The 17,780-nt window shown below is 45.1% G+C and overlaps 1 protein-coding gene across 1 annotated transcript in view; it reads right to left on the bottom strand.

The window, feature by feature from the left end:
- Window positions 1-17,780, bottom strand: part of MALRD1 (MAM and LDL receptor class A domain containing 1) — a 3,359,462-nt gene that overhangs the window by 2,407,892 nt on the left and 933,790 nt on the right. Inside the window, exon 21 of the mRNA XM_069646615.1 lies at window positions 6,125-6,216. Coding sequence (XP_069502716.1) covers window positions 6,125-6,216 — 92 coding nt within the window. The remainder of the gene's footprint in view (window positions 1-6,124; window positions 6,217-17,780) is intronic.

Here is a 17,780-nt window from a genome sequence, read left to right as displayed (position 1 = left end):
AAGCGCTTACTTACGTGCTTCCAGGCGCTTCTATTCCTCACGCGGGTTCGATCCTCAACTCTCATCAGCCCGCCATCCGCCATCGCCGGAACCCTGCAAAACAAGAGATATCATTACAAAAGACTTTTAAGACATTTGAAGTGCCCAGAACTTACCGTTCGTGCAGTTAACGACGGACAGCAGTCCTCTGAGGTCAAGAGGCCTGCACCCTTATCCAGTGAAGAAACTGGTTACGGCACCCTGCCCCGAGGCAGATGGACAGCTCGGCGTTCACTCACCTAAGGTGAGGGCGTTAACCTTTGGGGTTCTACAGGAGAAGAGAAAGGGAAGAGGAGAGAGGCACCCAATAACCCCAGTTCATTAATCCCATATTTTCTATCTGCAGACATCTTACTCTTCGAGTCAGACATACAGTGCACAGAGGTCCAGCCCAAAGAGCCAACCGTGTGTTACACATCACCTTTGAAGATACGGCATTCACCCAGTCAAGACCGGCGCCTCTGCGTGAATCAGGTGAGCGTTACACGCAGGCCTTCACGACCACGGCGTGAAAAATGTATCTGTAAATCGAACCACAGCTTGTACTGTAGAGTTTGTGGATGGTGAATATTGAAAATTCCGGAGGTGCGCAATTTTGCCAGATCAGGGTTGCTGATTGCAGTTTTGTGTTGTGAAAAATCCTTTCCATCTCGCCGGATTTGTTTGATTTTTGCAATAATGACATTGTTGGCTGCTGTAAATTCAGGAGAATGCATTATAATAATTTTGCGGCTGAAAGGTGGATTATTCAAGTGCTGATTTATACCTGATCCTAATGATATCAAGCTTTGCGGTTGGTATTCTGTTCCTTGTGTTGTGCGAACCTCAGCATAGAATGCACAGAGATAGTCAGCTATCTTTTCTATGGTTTCCATTTCAAAAGCAGTAGAAAAGCCTTTTTGTGTTAGCCAGTCATTAAAGGTGTATTTTGCCCATTTTGTAGCATTGTGTGTATTTTGTTCACATCTATTAAATTCTAGTAAGTCAAGTTCCACAGCAGAAAGTGATTGGTGTCACATTGCTGAAGCTTTGCCAGTGTTTTCATTCATTTGAAGAGCTGTAATGGAAGGAAAGGATAGTCCTTTTTCTGTTTCTACATCATCCTCCAGTAGCCACTCCTCAACAGTTTTGTTTCCTGTCAGAGAGAATGAAATGGTGGCTTCGGCATTCATATTTATAGAAGTGTTTTGATGGCTTTGTGTTTCAGCGAGGTAATGAGATACTGATTGTAGTAAACGGTTATGTTTCGTTTGTCGCGGACAAAGGAGTTGCTGCCGACAGGTCACTGAAGCGAAGCTGATGGGCAGCGTTTTAGTTCGAGGAAGGAACGTCACACTGGAAATCAGTGACGTTGTACACCAGGTGAGCGTCGAAGGTACAAGCTCGCGCTGCGAAGCTGTGCGTGGACGGGAATACCGTGTGGTATGGCTCGCAAATGAGCCAATCACCACACGGTATTCTCGTCCATGCGCGCTTCCCGGGTACTAATTTGAATTATAATGTCTAGGATTGTAGTAATCCAGCAGCATCCATCTGCACATTTTCAAAGCTAGGAAGGGGAGAGGAACTCTCCCCCACCAGCTACTCTCTTTTCAGATCCACCTGATCTGCCCCCTATCTAGGGAGATTTCCTTTTCTTTCATTGTAGTCTGCAAAAACCCGGGAACCAGACTGCCCATCTGGGTCCTGCACGTTTTTGTTTTTGCCACTGGCATTAGCTACCAAATATTGCCAAATATCGGTACTGTAAAAGAGAAATGAGAAAGGGGAGTTCAGGAGCAGTGTATGGTGTTGGCATGGCAACTTGCCGACGCATGGCGAGGAAATGGCCGAAGCACCAGCTAGGCCTTGTTTTTTTCCATCTACTTGCCCTTGTTTTTATCCATGTGCTTCTGCTCAACGTCGATGAATGAGTTCCTCTAGAAGAGACAGCCCCAACTCATCCAGGCAGCAGCGGCAAGTGTATACATTTCTGCTTGTGAACCTGAAATAATAATTCCTCAGGGAAATCGGTGACTATGGTGTCCAGAAGCTCTGTGAGGGCAAGTAGTGACTGCCAGTACCCTAACCGGCTACCTAAGATGAGATTGTGGCTCACTCTCATCTCACCATTACAAGTCCTCGCTTGCTCCCACTCCTGGCTCCTTTTTGCTCCCGCTCTGCTAATGTGCTGTGCTCACAGGTAATCACGGCAGCCTATCGCACCCTGTGCATGTCTCTGTGTACAGGCATCAGCAATCCAATTCTGCTCGCCGAAGGAGGCCTGATCTCCTTCAAACTGCTGCTCATAGCTATGCTAGGATCCGGGCAAAGACTTTACAATGTCTAGCCGCCCACAACATCCTTTTTAATTTGGCCATTGGTGTCCATGGTATCTAACAAATCTGCCATCTCTCTCACTTATCCTTATCACACAGCACGTCCCAGCAATGATTGCATTGCCCTGACACAGAAATGCTGTTCCAATTGAGCTCCTCGTTGAAAACTATATTTCTCAAACTACGGACCCTACTTTTGCCAAACTGCGACAATTTCAAGAATACTGCACATTTCTGAATTGTAGACTCCGTCCCACACATCAACATTTCCCTACCAAATGGCTGAGTTAAGGACACCGCATGTTGTACTCTTTGGGTGTGAGTCCAACACGTTTGAACAAATTCAGTTGCACTCCTCAACTCAATGGCCATTACAGCGTTAATGGGATTTTGCAGCATAAGCACGCCTCTATTCAAATTTAAACCCTGAACCCTACTCCAGCTATCTCTTTGACCTAGCTATCCATAACAATGCTACTATTAGCAAATGGGTTCTGTCATTTTAAGATTTTAAGATGTAACCACAACCTAAACATTAAAATGTATTCATTTTTGCGAGAATTCACTGTGTGTGTTGGCTTCAGTTTTATGCCACACCCCTTCTGATGCCATTTCTTTCTCTTCTGCTCCCATAATATCAACGACGTTGGCAACATGTCTTTTGTGAAAGAGACTGTGGACAAACTTCTGAAGGGCTACAACATCCGTCTACCTGACTTTGGGAGTAAGAGTGGGGTTTAAAGAAGACGACACTTGTCTACAACCACCTTCTGATAGTTGATGTAATTATTTCTACTGATGGAATAAACAGTAATATTTTGAAATATGATAACTGTGTTGTTTGCAGGGTGAGTTATTTACGATAATTTGTGAACAACGTGTCAATTTCAGCCTCAGGGCCTGCCACTTGCGGTTGGATTGAACATAAACATGGCTATGGTGTGCACACCCCAGGTGAAGTCTATTGGGCTGCTGAATACTTGCCTTCCTTTTTGGTTTTGGCACACTTGAAGATATCCCCTTATTTCATCTTCTTTAACTCTCACCTTTACTCTCAGCCCTTACTTTTTCTTACATCCTTCCTCTCACACTCAATTGTTCTTGTACTCTCTCACCCTTTCTCGCTCATATTTCCTGTTGCTCATCATCCCAATCGCTGTCAATGACTTCTTCTGTTGCTCTATTCCCCTTCCCATTCCATTGCACATCTGCAACCCATATTGCATTCTCCTTTAAAACTTGCCACTCTCCTCCTTGCATGCTGGTGCCTATAAATGAAAAATGCAAAGAACACCAAAACTAATGGCATTGCCAATGATTGTTTCAAACTGAAATCGAAATTCTCAAGGCCTTCCAGGACAGCATGCGGCTTTCTGCTGGGCCTTCAGTTGAAGGTTACACCCTTGCAGAGTCTCTGGATCCTGAAAGTTCCAATCACAAGCAATGATCCTGGGACAGCAGCACACACACATTGGTAAACAGTTCTAAAAGTAACAATTTTACCCAAAGCAAGTAAAAATTTTACCCAAAGCATATTGACTCGACTAGATCAACTAAGGATCACAGAAACTTCACTAATGGCAAATCCCAATTTATATGGAGTCACCTTCAAAACATAGGCTTGAAAACAGTGCATATTTCTGCGTGTAAAAATGCTGGCAATATCTATACAAGAGTAAGACCAAAAGCGGGATATGAGGGTCACCTGCTGTCCAATTATTCACACAGTAAATGTGTACATATTCTACAAGGATTTGCAATATTTTGAATATTTAACATTCTCAGTAGAGATCTCTCCAGGGTATGCAGTGATTATAAAGAATTGAAATAACCAACAGCAATTTGATCATACTGCTTTCAATTATAGCCAAAGTGACCCATACATCTAAATCAAGTGTGGCTGTGTGGTGACTGATCTTCTATCAACACACTGAGTCTGATGGTCGAACGACCTCAAAACGATGCAGGACCTCATATAACAAAATATGTGTGTCCATGCTAAATACTGATTGTTTCCTGAAAAAAGATTGTGTGTTCATAGGGCTCTTCTTCTCAAATAACGTGTATGGCGGTACCATAGAGTGTGTACATGGGTACACAGATTATCTGAATGTAAACCTCAGAGATTAACACATTCAGTTGCCTCATTCCTCATCCACAGGTTTTCAATTGCACACTTCCTGGCTTGGGTGAGGTGAGGGGTAAAGTTGCGTCATTGACCTTGAAATCAGCTTTTTGTTTTCACAACTGCGATGCACACTGAAATGCATGGTAAACCCTCTACCCATTAACTGCTCTAAATAAGCAAATGGAGTTGTGCAATGCACAGGAGAATTTCAGATTACTAGTGCTCCAAACAGATGTCCACCTCTGTGTTGAATTGGGCCAATTTGGCATGGCATGATTCATCATTCTAGACTGTGCTCCAGCCATTGGTACTGGGAGGCAGTCAACGCATTGCCGATGGGTCTATTTATGGTCATCATTGTGCAATGGTGCAAACCATGCCCCGTCCTACGAGAAATTCTCAGGCCAGCTTCATGAATAAGGCAGCAGTTCAAATTCACCAAAATGAGGCATCATCTGTGCTTTTCTTCTGGTACCCTATTCCCTGCGCATCCAGCCCTACGACATTACTCAATGGAGGCCAAGGTGTTTGCTTTGATTAGCTGCTATTTCCATTGTTAATCGTTCACACTATGGGCCTCATTCTGAGATTGGAGGTAGCCATGGCTGCCTCCAATACCAGGTCCGTCACCGGACTTGTTCAATGGGGATTCACCACTGCATTCCGACCCTGGTGGGACTGGTAAGTCCCCATTGAACAAACCATTCCCCATTGGCAATGGGGAGGTAGCTAATAACGGTACTGCAATTTGCGGTACCGTTGTTAGCGCCCTGGTCCCTTAGCAGGACCCGTAAAGGACGTGTGGTCAGACCACATGTTCTTTGAGGCTTCTGCTAAGGGACCTCGGAATTGGGCGGTAAGGGATTACCGGCACCGGTCTCCTTACCGGTGCCCGGTATCCCTTACCGCCCAACTTGTAATGACCCCCTATGTCTTCTGCATTTTGTTTCCTTTTTATAGTGTACATGAATGTAGCTTAACTACTTCTGACTCTATTTTATCATCCTCATTGTATGTTATATCCTGTTCAGCCATCCATGTGACTTATGGTTTTACATGTGCTAAGAGGCGTGGTCTATTGTTGCACTGTTTGATTTCTGACTTATTGTTGCCTTTCAATAAACATAGTTGAAGTTATAAATGCATTCAATATAAAATTGCAAGCACAGATTTCCGTCCCATGCTTCTCTAGATATACATCTGCTATCATAAAACTACTGCTCTGCCACTTTGGTAGCATGCGGGGGCGGGGGGGGGGGGGGTGGGAGGGGCTATTTGAAGAAGTCTGAAGTGTGTGTTCACCAAAAAAAGATATCTCGAAACCAATACCATTTGGAAAGATTGTAACACATGGCTGATTCTCCCACAAAACCAGTTTGTATTGTTCATTGGTAATAATGTTCCTTTTAATCTTACTGTTGTATGTGCGTGGCTGGAACGAGGATGGATTTAGAGGGTAGTGATGGAACTTAAGAGTGTGAAGTGTCGGGCAAGGTGTTCTGTTATGGTGTGTGTTCCAGCTTCCAGCAGTTGGCCGAGGAAGGAGATTGAACTGGATGCTGAGGGCTGCAGTTACCTAACTGACTGCTAATAAGTGGTACCTTATTAAGTAAGACTGTGTCACTTGACTTTATTTCACTTACCATTGTAGAGGTTGCAGTTATTGAAAGACAAGTCGTCTATTGCAATGTCGCCAGTGAAGTCGTCCCCAACTATTCCTTTCACCAGGATCTGTAAAACACAAGAAGGGCATGGAATTGTGTGGAAAATCTTCTTACATTGCTACAAAATAGCCTGTTTCTCACATGCGGTGTAAAGGTACTCTTTAAACATGCAGGCCTAGACTTGTATGAGGATGCAATGGAGCTGAGTGTGGTGTGGGCCAGTGGTGCCATAATTCCACTGTCATAGAATTTCTCAATAATCCTGGTGCTTCACAACTAGCGAGTAGTGCAGAAACGTGCGTGGATGCGGGCTGCGCTTAAGAGGTTTTTGAAAACAAAATGTGCACACTGGTGCATTTTAAGGAACATCACCAACTATGTAGAGCAATCAATATCTCAGCGGAAACGGTCTCTTGGTGATGAGAACTTCCATAGAAGCAATAGATGGAGAACTGTCTGTAAATGATTGAAAAGCCAATCAGTATTCCCTTTGTGATGCTTATAATGGGTTATTTTAAATGTAGACGTATTAGGGACCACACCAGTGCACACCAGTGATGGGTAAGGAACTTTCCAACAAGTGTTGTGAAATACTCTCATCAAATGTACCTGAATGAACGAGTCTGAATACCCCTGCGTCGACGACATAAACGCCCTCACGGGACGGGGAGACACACGCACGCACGCACGCACACACACGTTTCCCCTCCACCAAACACTTTTAGAAGAAAATTGAGCCTGCATGTGCATTTTATAGCGCAATTTCCTAGGGGGTCAAAAGCAGGGAAGGTTACAACATTAGATATTCAATTGTAGATAAGGTCAGTAGCGCCACAAGATACAGAGGAATGTGCACCAGTAGTGTATGTGCTCCTCAGAAGAAATCCATTCCCAATAAAAGCACAAGTTGTCTAGTAGGAAACATAGTGAGCAAAACCAATACAGTGCATGCTCAATTTAGCTATTAACCCATCAAGAAAAATACCAGAAATGGATGGCGTGCCAGTAGACATTGACTCGTTGTTTAACACATTGTGCTTTGCCATTTAAACACGCTTTACTTTCTGTGCTAGTTCATAGCCTGTCACATACATGTGCCCAATACAATTTGAATGGCTGTTATACATGATGGTGCTCCCATCACGTTCCACCCATTCCTTAGATAGCACAGCGAGCTGAGCTCTCGTTTCTGACATTTGTGTGCAGCCTGCTGAAGCAGGTCAAATCCTGACAGCGCCAACTCAACCTTTCATCCTTCTGAGGTTGATAAATTGAGTACCACTATGTGGGATTATAATATCAACTGTTATGTCAGCGCTCAGATGCTTGTAGGCTTGTAACACTATATAAAACTAGATATTATTATTGAGCCTTCTAATATAACTGAGTGTGGTTTAGATCTACTTGGTGAAAATATTTGACTTTTTCCAATTTGACTTATTTTTTTTGGGTTGTTTCTTTGGTCGAATATCAGGGGGGCGAACCCCACTTCCGCCCACCTTTACTTATTCCATTACTCCTCTCCATATATTTCTTTTATTTAATTTGACCGAAAAAATGATCAAAAAAATTCGGTCAAATTGAAAAAGTCAAATGTTTTTTGATTAAGTATGCTAATATCCTGAGTGTTGCTCATATTTTCCAGGATGCAGTCAATAACAGTATTTTCAACGTACCTGCCTATGGCTAGTATCATGATGTTTGCATATACGCAATCATGAAACACCTAAACCAAAGCTATAATGCATTCTGTATCCTGTATCAATGTAGTTATTAGACCTCTCTTTCTTTATCCAGCAAGATAACAGATGCAACATTACAGTATTACAATATATTTCTGAAATTGTCCGTACGCCTCTGACATTGGCCCTCATTACAACACTGGCGGTAACCCATGGCGCTATTAGCACCATGGTTGCTGCCGGTGTTGTAACGAGTCCGCCAATGTTCAATGGGGAATTACCACCCCATTCCAAGGTTGGCGGGGCGGTAATTCCCCATTGAACATTGGCCCTTCCCCATTTTTGCCCCATAGGGCTCATTGGGACTGGGGAAGGCGCTGATTACGGTACTGCAAATTGTGGTACCGTAATTACCTCGAAGGTCCCTTTGCGGGTCCCTACTTTAACGGCTGGTCCAGACCAGCCGTTCAGGTCGGGTCCCGCAAAGGGACCTCGTAATTAGGCACTAAGGGGTTAACGGCGCCACAGCCTTTTACGGCACCGTTAGCCCCTTAGCGCTAGGGTCGTAATGACCCCCATTGGTACGGATCCACTTAGAGCCATTCCCTCCTTTCACTTGTTCAAAACCAATGTTAAACTCTGGCTACAAACTAACGACTGCTGACACCTCTCCGGTTTCCCAGATCTCCCCCTCCCCTTGCCCTCCTCTAATCCCCCTTATGCCTCCGATAACTAAATATTTCCTAAAATCATGTATGTAACTTGAAAGATATGCCTGTAACTGTAACATACGAATTGTAAAAATCATGCAACAATATCCTGTAACTGTAACATAAGAGATGTAAGATATTTATGTAACTGTAACTTAAGATTTTTCACAAGCGCCCAGTTGCCTAACGGCCCGGTGCGCTCTATACATAAATAAACAATACAATTGTTTGGCAAATGTTAGGTATTCAACATGTATTAACTGCAATTTAGCGAATTAGAATACTTCATATATCAGTCATTTGGAGATGTGTGAACTATAGCAGCGCTCAACATATTAGCTCAGATGGGGACAATTCACAATCACTTCCCAGTCTATCATTGGCCTCTGCTGAATCTGAGCACATTGTCCAGCAGAGGAGTCCTAGTGAGAATACATGCCCTTGATTGTATGGTTGTCATTTTGATAATGTCCCATAACAATATATTAGCAGTCTGTGAAAGGCACTGTTTTATAGAAAATAAAGCAGTTGTGCTGAGAAATTATATGCTAATATTGTATAGTAACCATAAAGAGAAGGGCAAGTATTGTCCCATTACAATATCGCAATATTTGAAAATAGATAACATGATAACCTGACCTAAATTACTTTCCACACTAGAGCACAGATGTTATGCTGAGAACTGGCAGGATTGTCCTTATGAAAATAAGGGAGCCCTATTGAAATATGAAAGACTAACTCAAATCAGCTGCTTTGTAGACATCTGAATTGCAGACTACAAACACATGTTTCCACCAGGCAGATTATCCCACTGATTTAGTTCACCAGGGTTTGTATTGCGAGGCCTTCACACGTTAAACGACTAGCAAGCACTGCATCAACCCTCTGCTGACACACTGGCAGCACACTCCATCGACAAATCCACCTCGATCAACTCTTTCTTCATCAACAAGATCAACATGATCCGCCAAAGCAGACACCAAACCAACAACTGACAGCACACTACACATCCCACCTCACAAAACCACAACTACCTCGACAAGACACAAACTATGGAAGACCTAACTGCCCCCTTAGCATCCTTCAAGTCCAAATGCAGACACATTCTCCCAGCTTCTGCACTCAAGACCCTTCAGACTAAAGCACTCCTCCCCTACCTGACAATCAACAACAGCTTCCTAACACTGGACCCTGAAGATCTCAGCAACTACTACCCCATCACCCATCTTCCCTTCCTAGGTAAGAACCTTGAAATAGCAGTAGCCACACAATACCTCCAACATATTGAAGCCAATAACCTTCTTCAGTCCTACCAATCTGACTTCAGACCCAGATTCAGCACAGCAATGGCTACCCTCACGATTATTGACGATGCCCTTAAAATCCCCGATGATGGCCATTCTTGCCTCCTTGTTTTCATTGATCTCTGAGCAATGTTTGACAAAGTAGACCACCAGACACTCACCGACAATCTACATCGCCACATGCGGAACAGCAAGATCATCCTCAGCTGGTTCAAATCCTATCTTTCAAATTGCCAACAGTTTGCACAAATGGATTCTTCAAGATCTCAACTCTACCCATCACCTGTGGAGTCCGACAAGGATCAATCCTATCCCCTGTGCTCTTTGATCATTACATGAAACCGCTCAGAGCACTCCTTGCACCACACAACTTCCACATTCACCAATATGCAGATGACACACAGATCTCATTGATCCACTCCAGGGTGTCTACTGCTTACCTGAATCTCAGCCCTTCCAAGACTGAATTCCTACAGCTGACCAACAACACCGAACATCCTAATATGCAAACCTGGCTCTATACTTCTCAACAATGAACGTCAAGGGATTCATACCCCAGCTTGCCACCTGTGCCAAGTCCCTTGGGTTCAACATCGACAGGCACCTCATGTTCAAACAGCACATAGCAAGGAAGATGCAAAAAGTCTGGTAGCAACTTTCTCTCCTGCAGAAAAACAAGCCCTTCATCCCAGAACCAGAAAACAACTTCAGATCTGCTGTCCAAGCCATGGTCCTTTCCCACCTAGATTTCGGCAACACCCTTTTGGAAGGCCTTCTGACGACTACCTGGCACCCCTGAAATGTGTCCTGCATGCTGCAGCAAGACTTGTGCAGCAAGACTCATCAAAGGACTCTGCAATTCAACCACATCACCCCGACCCTCACCGTACTGCTTTGGCTCTCACTGACAGTCTGTATCATCTTCAAATCCTGTTGCACCATCTACAAGGCTGTCAAGGCTATCATCCCAAAGTCCCTAAGCTATTTTATGGGAGCGAGGGGTCCTCAGGCCCCCTCGCGTCGTACGTTTCTCAGTACGAGGCTTGGACCACGTGCCTCCGGTAGTGGGATTGCCCCTTGCCCTTATGTAAAGTTAACCACGGTTGACTGCTGCATAGATGGGACTACTGAGCAGGACACGGGGCATCCATCTTTTGTGCTCCCTTTCGACTCCATCTTGGGTAAACAGGTCTCACTGCGATAGTACAGCAATGCTCAGCTTCCCTTCCACCGCAGCAGCCAAGGACAGAGACACACACACACACAAAGCACGCAGGCAGCTGGCTGGCCCCCACCCTTGCACTCCCCCTGCGAAGGAAAGCTCTGCGCTTCCATTCTCACGCTGAAGCTGGCGAAAGTTGCAACAATCAATATGCTACAGTTTTCTTCCTCTGAGATCACTGTTCGCCTGAGAACCGGCATGTGAACCAGGATGAGCTAAACACTTTCTGCTCGATTCGTCCTCATAAACGTGCAAACAACCCACCCCCATTAGAACAATTTATTGCCATCCTGACCCTGCACCCCCTGTAAGGTATTTCTTTCAAGTGCCAGACCCTCGCCTGTGCTGCGAAACCCACCCAATACACTCCTTACTAACCTTAAGCATTTTTACTACTATATATGTTTTTACTTGTACTAATTAGTTTGAAACCTAGGAAAAGATGCGAAACACAGCCTGATTCTTCTACATGCACAATAAGGTCAAGGCCTCCAATTAAAGCCACAAATGACCCAATTGTACTGACAATAATCATTGTGTGTGACTTATGTAGAAATGTGACAAGTAGCATAAAATGTTTTAAATATTTTGTTATTTAGTGTGTAACATATTAGCTTAGGTAGTGACCACAGTGACCAGACCCTGACCTGCGTGGAGCACAAGATGTTTGACGTCCGTCATCTCGTCAGCCACTCAGCCAACCAGGAGGAAGAGATGCCACCCACACCTACAGCACGATACCGCCTGGCCAATCGGGTCCATTTAGCATTTTTTGTTAGAGTTACTTTAATTATTATAAATATAAGTGTGATGTAATGAGAAGCGGGAGAGTTTTTTGGGTTATTTCCTAGCTGGAGAAATAAACCATCCTTTGAACTCTTGCAGCCGGGTCTCAGTGCCTCTTTCCCCGACAAGGGGTTGTGTCGGCTATTTTATTTTTTCTCACACGTAGTAAGCCGGGGAAAGGCACCTGCACTATCTCACTGGGAAGTCCAGAATCTCTGGGGGCATGCAATCCACAAGAAGTAAGGAAATGTGCAGACTTGTAAAGCAATGGTGCAGGAAGGAAAGAACCAAAAGACAGGTCTTCTCAGTCTACGCTCCAAGATTCTGGAACCTCCTCCTCATTCACATCGGGCTTGCACCATCACATCAACAGTTTAGGAAAGGGCTCAAGACTTTCCTCATCAAGGAATGGCTCCTTAGCAACTAATTCCACACACCCTGTACTCCTCAGTTCACCTGAGACTCAGTGATTAGCACCCCGCTGTCTCCCCCCCCCCCCGGTTGCTTGTAGATCCCTTGTTGCCTATTGGCCACCCTCAGCCTCCCCTATTAGCTCCCCGCTCCTTTTTTCACTGCTTCTCTCATTGCGTTCTACCCCCTATGATTGTAAAGTGATCTGTTGCTTCCAAAATCTGGGCCTGCACTCAATAAATACAATTATAATAATAAAAATAATAATAATAATAATAAAAATAATAATAATAATAATAATAATAATAATAATAATAATAATAATAATAATAATAATAATAATCTTAATAATACCTAACTCTGGGCCTCCGCATTGATGCTATTGGGGGTCAGTGTACCCCTTAAATACTGCCACAAATGTGCAGGGCAGGAAATCGGCATGTTTCCCCTAAAAATCGGCACCACCGTGCATTCAAAGGAAATTCCATGCAAGTTGAAGGCGCTCGTGAACACATTGTGAGCAGTTTATTAAAAGAGCTACGTGTGTATGCGTGCTGTGTGTGGCATGGAATTTATGCACATGGAGCTCTTCCTCTGATTTTGTCACTGCTGCCTCGTGCATGAAGTGGAGACACCTGTGCCTTGCTGCTAATCCTGCCTTGTGCCATATCTTTCCTCTTGCAGCCATATTTTGCCTCCAAAACTCTACAACTCCTGCTGCCTGGCAGTGTGTCACTGGCTGCTGATCAGTAGCACTGCCTTGGATTGCCTGGTATTCTTCTATTGCCTGTTCTTCTGTGGCTCTCCTGTCAGGCTCTGTGATCACCTCTTCTGCCATATAAGGACTTCCACACCTCTATACCACCACTACAGCTCCACTATATGCTTAGTCAGGGCCCAGCTTCAACCCAACAGTCACAAGTGTCGACCTGCACCAATCACAGTTTTCCAACCATCAGACTGTTGGCCTTGGTTCACATTCAAAGTAATCCTTATTGCTCCTTGCCTCTTCCTTGTCTCAGTTCTTGTTTTGTTCTTTGTTATTTAGGAATATGGTCAGACAAATTGCCATGTTGCTTAAGAGAATAATGGCAGTATTATTGCAGCAGCATTCTGGTTGGGCTTTGTAAAGCAGACTTCAATAGGTTCCAGGTCGTCCAGAACGGTACGGTTAGAGTGGTCATTAGACTATCTCTCCGGGACCAAGTCTCGGTGGCCAGACGCTCCCTGCATTGGCTTCCTGTGGAAGCGCACGTCTGTTTCAGACTCTTGGTTATTACCTTCAAATGCAGACTGGGCCTTATGCCCCTTTATTTACAAACCTTATCATTACTGAGGTTAACAGCAGAACCCTTAGGACAAATAACCAGAACTATCTGGTCTCTCCCAGATGCAGAACTAAGAAGGTGGAACATGGAGCATTCTTCTCCGCAGCCCCTAAGACTTGAAATTCGCTCCCTCCGGAGCCGCCTGGGCTGGTCTTGTTGAATCTTTTTTTTTTAAACTGAAAATGTGGCTGATTGCTTAAATCCTTGAAGCAGCTTGACCTTCATTCCATGACTAGTATTGGTTCTTTAGCCCTTCCTTTTGTGCCGATGCGGCTCTAACGCCTAAGGGTCCATGGTTGCGCTATATAAATAAATTATAGTAAAAGTAACTTAAACTAAAGACATCATCAGATTCATGATAGCCTGCAATGTGAGTTTCTGACAGCAAGGCCTTCGGCAGGAACAGTTGCCAGATTTAAATGTTGAGGGCATGTGAGAAGCATTCATGCACACTCCGCTATGGGTTGTACAACTGTGTATGATGAGTGCATCATCTACACTTAACAGCTGTGACTAACATATGTGTATGGATGTATAGTCATGGCAAGTTAGTGTATTTCACTATCCGGGTCTACATTGGGAACTGTCAGGCGACTGAATGAGGGGGCCATACATGGAGTGACATGATATTTGTTTGTGTTGGGGTTGAGAGCATCACTGCTTGATCCTCAGCAACAGGTGCAAGAACGTGTTACATGCTTGCTTTCATGTTGGGCTGTGAAGGCTGCATGTTGCTAGATGTGGTTGGATGAAGATGCGCCTTTGGTGCCACTGACACATGTGGCCAAGTGCCCTTTCCATGGCCTTGTCTACAGGATAGACTTGGGTCACTGCTTCATTGTTATTGTGATGTGAGATGAGTCGTTGTCATGTGTATGTGGCCAGAAATCAATGTGCTTTCATCAAATGTGCATGTCTCATCACTGTGACTTGTCATTTTACCTTCAGTTGTGAGACTGGTTTCTTTCTAATTTTCAAACATTGGACTGCGTGTTTGAGGCAGTTGATTGTTGATTAATGCTGACAGCATGAGCTGCTTGTCCCAAAATGGAACAGCACTGCTTTATGGTGGCCTCTCTTGACAGACCACTGCATTCCCCCCCTCCTCCTCCTCATCTATTCCCCTGTCACACTCAACTGGAGCCTTCATGCCAACTACTGCCATGGCCTCTGCCCCTGTCCTGCCATGGGCCAATCTGGATGTGCCTTTATCCCTAGTGGAGGTGGAAGTCTATATATTACAGTTGAGGTGTTCACTGAGCCTGCCCAAGTACCTACAAGGGAACAGGGTATAGAAGAACGCCAGGCAATTGATGGCAGTGCAGGTGCTGTACTCCCCAGATGCAGACAATCATCCAGTCAGAGGGAGCTCTTGCACTGAAGAAACCTTGCCAGGCAGCAGGAATTGTTGTTGGTTAGGAGGCAAATCCTGGATAGAATTGTGAGCAGGAAGATTGAAGGAGGTGCACAAATGGTGCAAGTGAGATAGGAGGCATGACAGGATCTACAGGCCCTGGTGTCTTCAAAGGTGGATGTAACGCTCACCTGGTATCCACGGGGAAGTCACTCAGCCTGTTCTGACCTCTTACGACCTCGGACCCTTCCCTGGAGTCTACACATCTGGAGACTGGGCCTTGTTTTCTTGGAAAGTGTGCTCTCCGTCCTGTTTCCGCGTGGGGACTCGTTGATTGATGCGGGCTCGTTGCTGCCTAGTTACTTCACTGGCAAGAGTCCGACAGGTAAATATAATGAGTCTTTTGAACAGTTCTCTAACTTTGTTCTTTTCCTTCCTTAGATGATGGCCGGCGTCTGGGGATGGCGACGTGTTGCTGAGATTTTTAGCGCTGAAGGTGAGTGAGAGCGCAATGCGCGATGCAACCCTTTCGTATTTGTATTGAACTGAGTTCTTTTTCTGTGTCTTTTAGGTGCCGCGACGTTTTCAGCGTGGATGCCGATTATGAAGAAGAAATGCGGTGAGTAAGCGCGGTATGCAGCGCCTCTAGATGTTTCCACGCTAACCTGGAGTGTATTTTCCCTCTTGCAGATGGATGAGAAGTTCCGGAAACAGAGTTCCCCCAGAGCGGCTGGGATTCAGGTAAGCGTTTGAAGCTTGTACCATCTTTAAAAATAAGAGAGGATTTGCTGAATGCTTACTAATGCCTTTTTTCTGCTCTTTTCCCTTTTCCTTAGGAGTGGCGTGCCGGGATGGGAATGACACCGCCGAAGATGCCCGCAGAACAGAAGATGCGATGAATGATGGGCAGAAGCGCCGCAATGTAAGGCTGTTCCTAACAGTGTTCTTGTTCTAGCAGGAGCTGAGTGCAGAAGAAAGATGCAAGCCTACTGGCGACTGATCCGAACACGGTGAGTGTCATGCTGCAGGTGCAGAAAACACAAAGCATGTTTCTCAGCCTGGGCGTGGCTTAAATAGTCTCTGGGTATCCCAGGTGTCTCTGGGCTGAACCACACCCAAAAGACTAGAGTGCACATGCAGTTCTGGGAACCGAAATATGTGGGGGCATCCATCTTGTCCCCATCAATGCACTACAAGTCCAATCCCCAATGTTATCCTATGGGAGTGAGTGAGTCTGGTGCCACAAGCGCCAAGTCTGACTCCAAGTGGGTCTTTGGAGGGATGGAGAGGCCCTTGAGGGCCATGTAGGTGATCATGGCCAGGCTCCAGCCTGACATCTTGGAGGGCTGGGGCCATGAGGGGCAGGAATCATGACAGCACTCCCCCTCAAGGCCCCTCTCAAGGTGGCTCTTCTGTCTGGTCCTGGTTTGTTTGGATGGTTTTGATGAAATCGTCTAAGCAAGCGAGGTGCATGGATGTACTCACAAGGCTCCCATGTCCTGTCTTGTGGACCATAATCCTTCCAGTCTACTAAGTAGTATAATTTGGATCTGACGTACTTTGAATCCAGGATGTCCTTGACTTCGAATTCTGGCTCCCCGGCGACTACTTCTGGCTGCGGTGGCGTTGCTACCCGGGTCCCAGATTCAATAGGTTTAAGGAGAGACACGTGGAACACAGGATGAATCTGCATGTTTGACGGTAAAGCTAGTCTGACCGCCACAGGATTTATCATGCAGGTGACGGTGAATGGACCCAGGTATCTTGGACGGAAAGTTCAGCTTCCTTTAATGGACACGTGTTTAGATGCCAGCCAGACTTTGTCTCCCACTTAGTAGTTGGGGGCCTTTGCTCGGTGTTGATCAGCAAACTTCTTTTGGCGATTCTTATTTTGAAGTAAGTGTTCAGCTGCCCTTTTAAAGGTTTGAGAAATGGTCGTGTGCAAGGTTTTGACTGCTGGCATTTCTAGGGTTGTAGGAACGCCCAACTCAGAAGTACGTGAGTGCCTGCCATACATGGTATAAAAGGGTGTCTGCCCAGTGGTGGTGTGTAGGGAATTATTATAAGCATATTCAGCTATCCATAATAGGTCGAACCAGCTTCCTTCAGCTTGGTGTAACATGCAACGCAGATACTGCTCGAGCGTCTGATTTGTCCTCTCAGTTTCACCATCCGTTTGGGGATGGTGACTGGTGGATAGCCGGATGTCGATCTGGGCCATAGAGCAGCATTTTCTCCAGAAGTTAGATAAAAATTGAGTACCTCGGTCTGAGACTAAAACTGAAGGAAACCCATGGAGCCGTACGATGCCTTCAAGAAATACCTTTGCCAGAGTGGAAGCATTTGGGAGCCCCTTAAGAGGAATGAAATGTGCCATTTTTGAAAATAGGTCCACGACCACAAGAAAAGTGTTAAACCCTTGACTGGGTGGTAAGTCAGTAATAAAATCGAGGGACAACGTGTGCCAGGGTGCTGGGGGGATTTCCAATGGTTGTAATAGCCCAGCCGGTTTCTGCTTGGATGACTTGTTTTGAGCACACACTCCACAAGATAGGATGAATTGAATAATGTCTTTGCGCCACGTGGGCCACCAATAATTTAATTTTACCTTGGCTAGGGTTTTAGCGATTCCGGGGTGGCCCTCGATCAAGGAATCATGATAACCGGACATGACTTGTTCTCGTAGTTCTTGGTTTGGTAAGAATAAACGATTCCTGAAGTAGGGCAACTAATCTTTTATCATGTAATCTTCTCCTTCTGCACTCCACGCTTGTAATTGCTCTGGACTCATCAGGTTTTGGATTTCTTCATGTAATTCTTTCTGAGTTATGTTT

This window comes from Ambystoma mexicanum, chromosome 2q, assembly GCF_040938575.1.
Source record: "Ambystoma mexicanum isolate Mex_15411 chromosome 2q, UKY_AmexF1_1, whole genome shotgun sequence".
In the NCBI taxonomy this organism is placed as follows: domain Eukaryota; kingdom Metazoa; phylum Chordata; class Amphibia; order Caudata; family Ambystomatidae; genus Ambystoma; species Ambystoma mexicanum.
This window is presented reverse-complemented; position numbering and strand designations above follow the sequence as displayed.